General features: G+C 71.6%; 1 protein-coding gene across 1 annotated transcript in view; it reads left to right on the top strand.

Moving 5' to 3' along the window:
* The window catches only part of ETH_00040985 (uncharacterized protein), a gene marked incomplete at both ends in the record, with an annotated part of 1,430 nt that overhangs the window by 465 nt on the left and 140 nt on the right, over positions 1–825 (top strand). Inside the window, one exon of the mRNA XM_013373776.1 lies at positions 306–825. Within this exon, the coding sequence (XP_013229230.1) occupies positions 306–825 (520 nt within the window). The remainder of the gene's footprint in view (positions 1–305) is intronic.

The following is an 825-nucleotide window of genomic DNA, read 5'->3' as shown; positions in this document are numbered from 1 at the left end:
CCAAAAGACCCAAAAGACAGGGGCCCTGCAGCAGCGGCAGCAGCAGCAGCAGCCCCTGTCTCGTCAGCAGCCAACAAACCCCAAACTGCTTCCAAACCCTTTCGTCCGAGCCCCCACAAACCGCCCTGACCCCCGAGTGGGGCCCCCTGGATGACCTGGGGGCCCCGGGGGGGCCCCCGGGGGCCCCTGGGGGCCCCGGGGGGCCCCCCTGCGTGTGCAGCGAGTGCGGGCGCTGCCGCGCTTTTGCGGAGGCGAGGAAGCTTTTGAGGCCCTTTGGAGTTCATCTCCACTTTGGGGCTTTTCAGGAGCTGCAGCAGCAAAAAAGGAGGCCCCCTGGCAGCTTTGGGGGCCCCGGGGGGGCCCCCACTGCAGCAGAGGGGGGCCCCCAGGAGGGGGGCCCCCTCGCCCTGGCGCTGGCCTGCCTCCCGGGCCCCCAGGAGGGGCCCCCAGGCTCGGGGGGCCCCCCAGGGGGCCCCCCAGGGGCCCCGGAGCCTGGGGACTGCATTTGTGCCGCAGCGGCGTCGCAGCAGGGGGGCGCCCCAGCAGCAGGGGGGGCCCCCCGGGGGCCCCCCTGTCAGCTGCAAGGGTACTTGATGGTGGACCAAATGGCAGCAAAGGAAATGGCAGCACTGGAGGCTGCAGCAGCACTTAAAAGGGCCCTCAGCTACTTCCTGCTGGAAGCGCCGCCCCCTGCTGCTGCAACAGCAGCAGCAGCAGCAGCAGCAAGGGGCGCCCGTCCCTCGTCGCGGGCGGACAGCGAGGGGGTCCTCCCGCAGCACGCCAAGGGCCCCGTTGCTGCAGTGAAGCTGCTGCCGCAGCAGCAGC

Source organism: Eimeria tenella, genomic scaffold, assembly GCF_000499545.2.
Source record: "Eimeria tenella Houghton genomic scaffold, Eth_scaff1723, whole genome shotgun sequence".
Classification (NCBI taxonomy): domain Eukaryota; phylum Apicomplexa; class Conoidasida; order Eucoccidiorida; family Eimeriidae; genus Eimeria; species Eimeria tenella.
The sequence above is the reverse complement of the archived record's forward strand: the minus strand, read 5'-3'. Positions and strand labels throughout refer to the sequence as shown.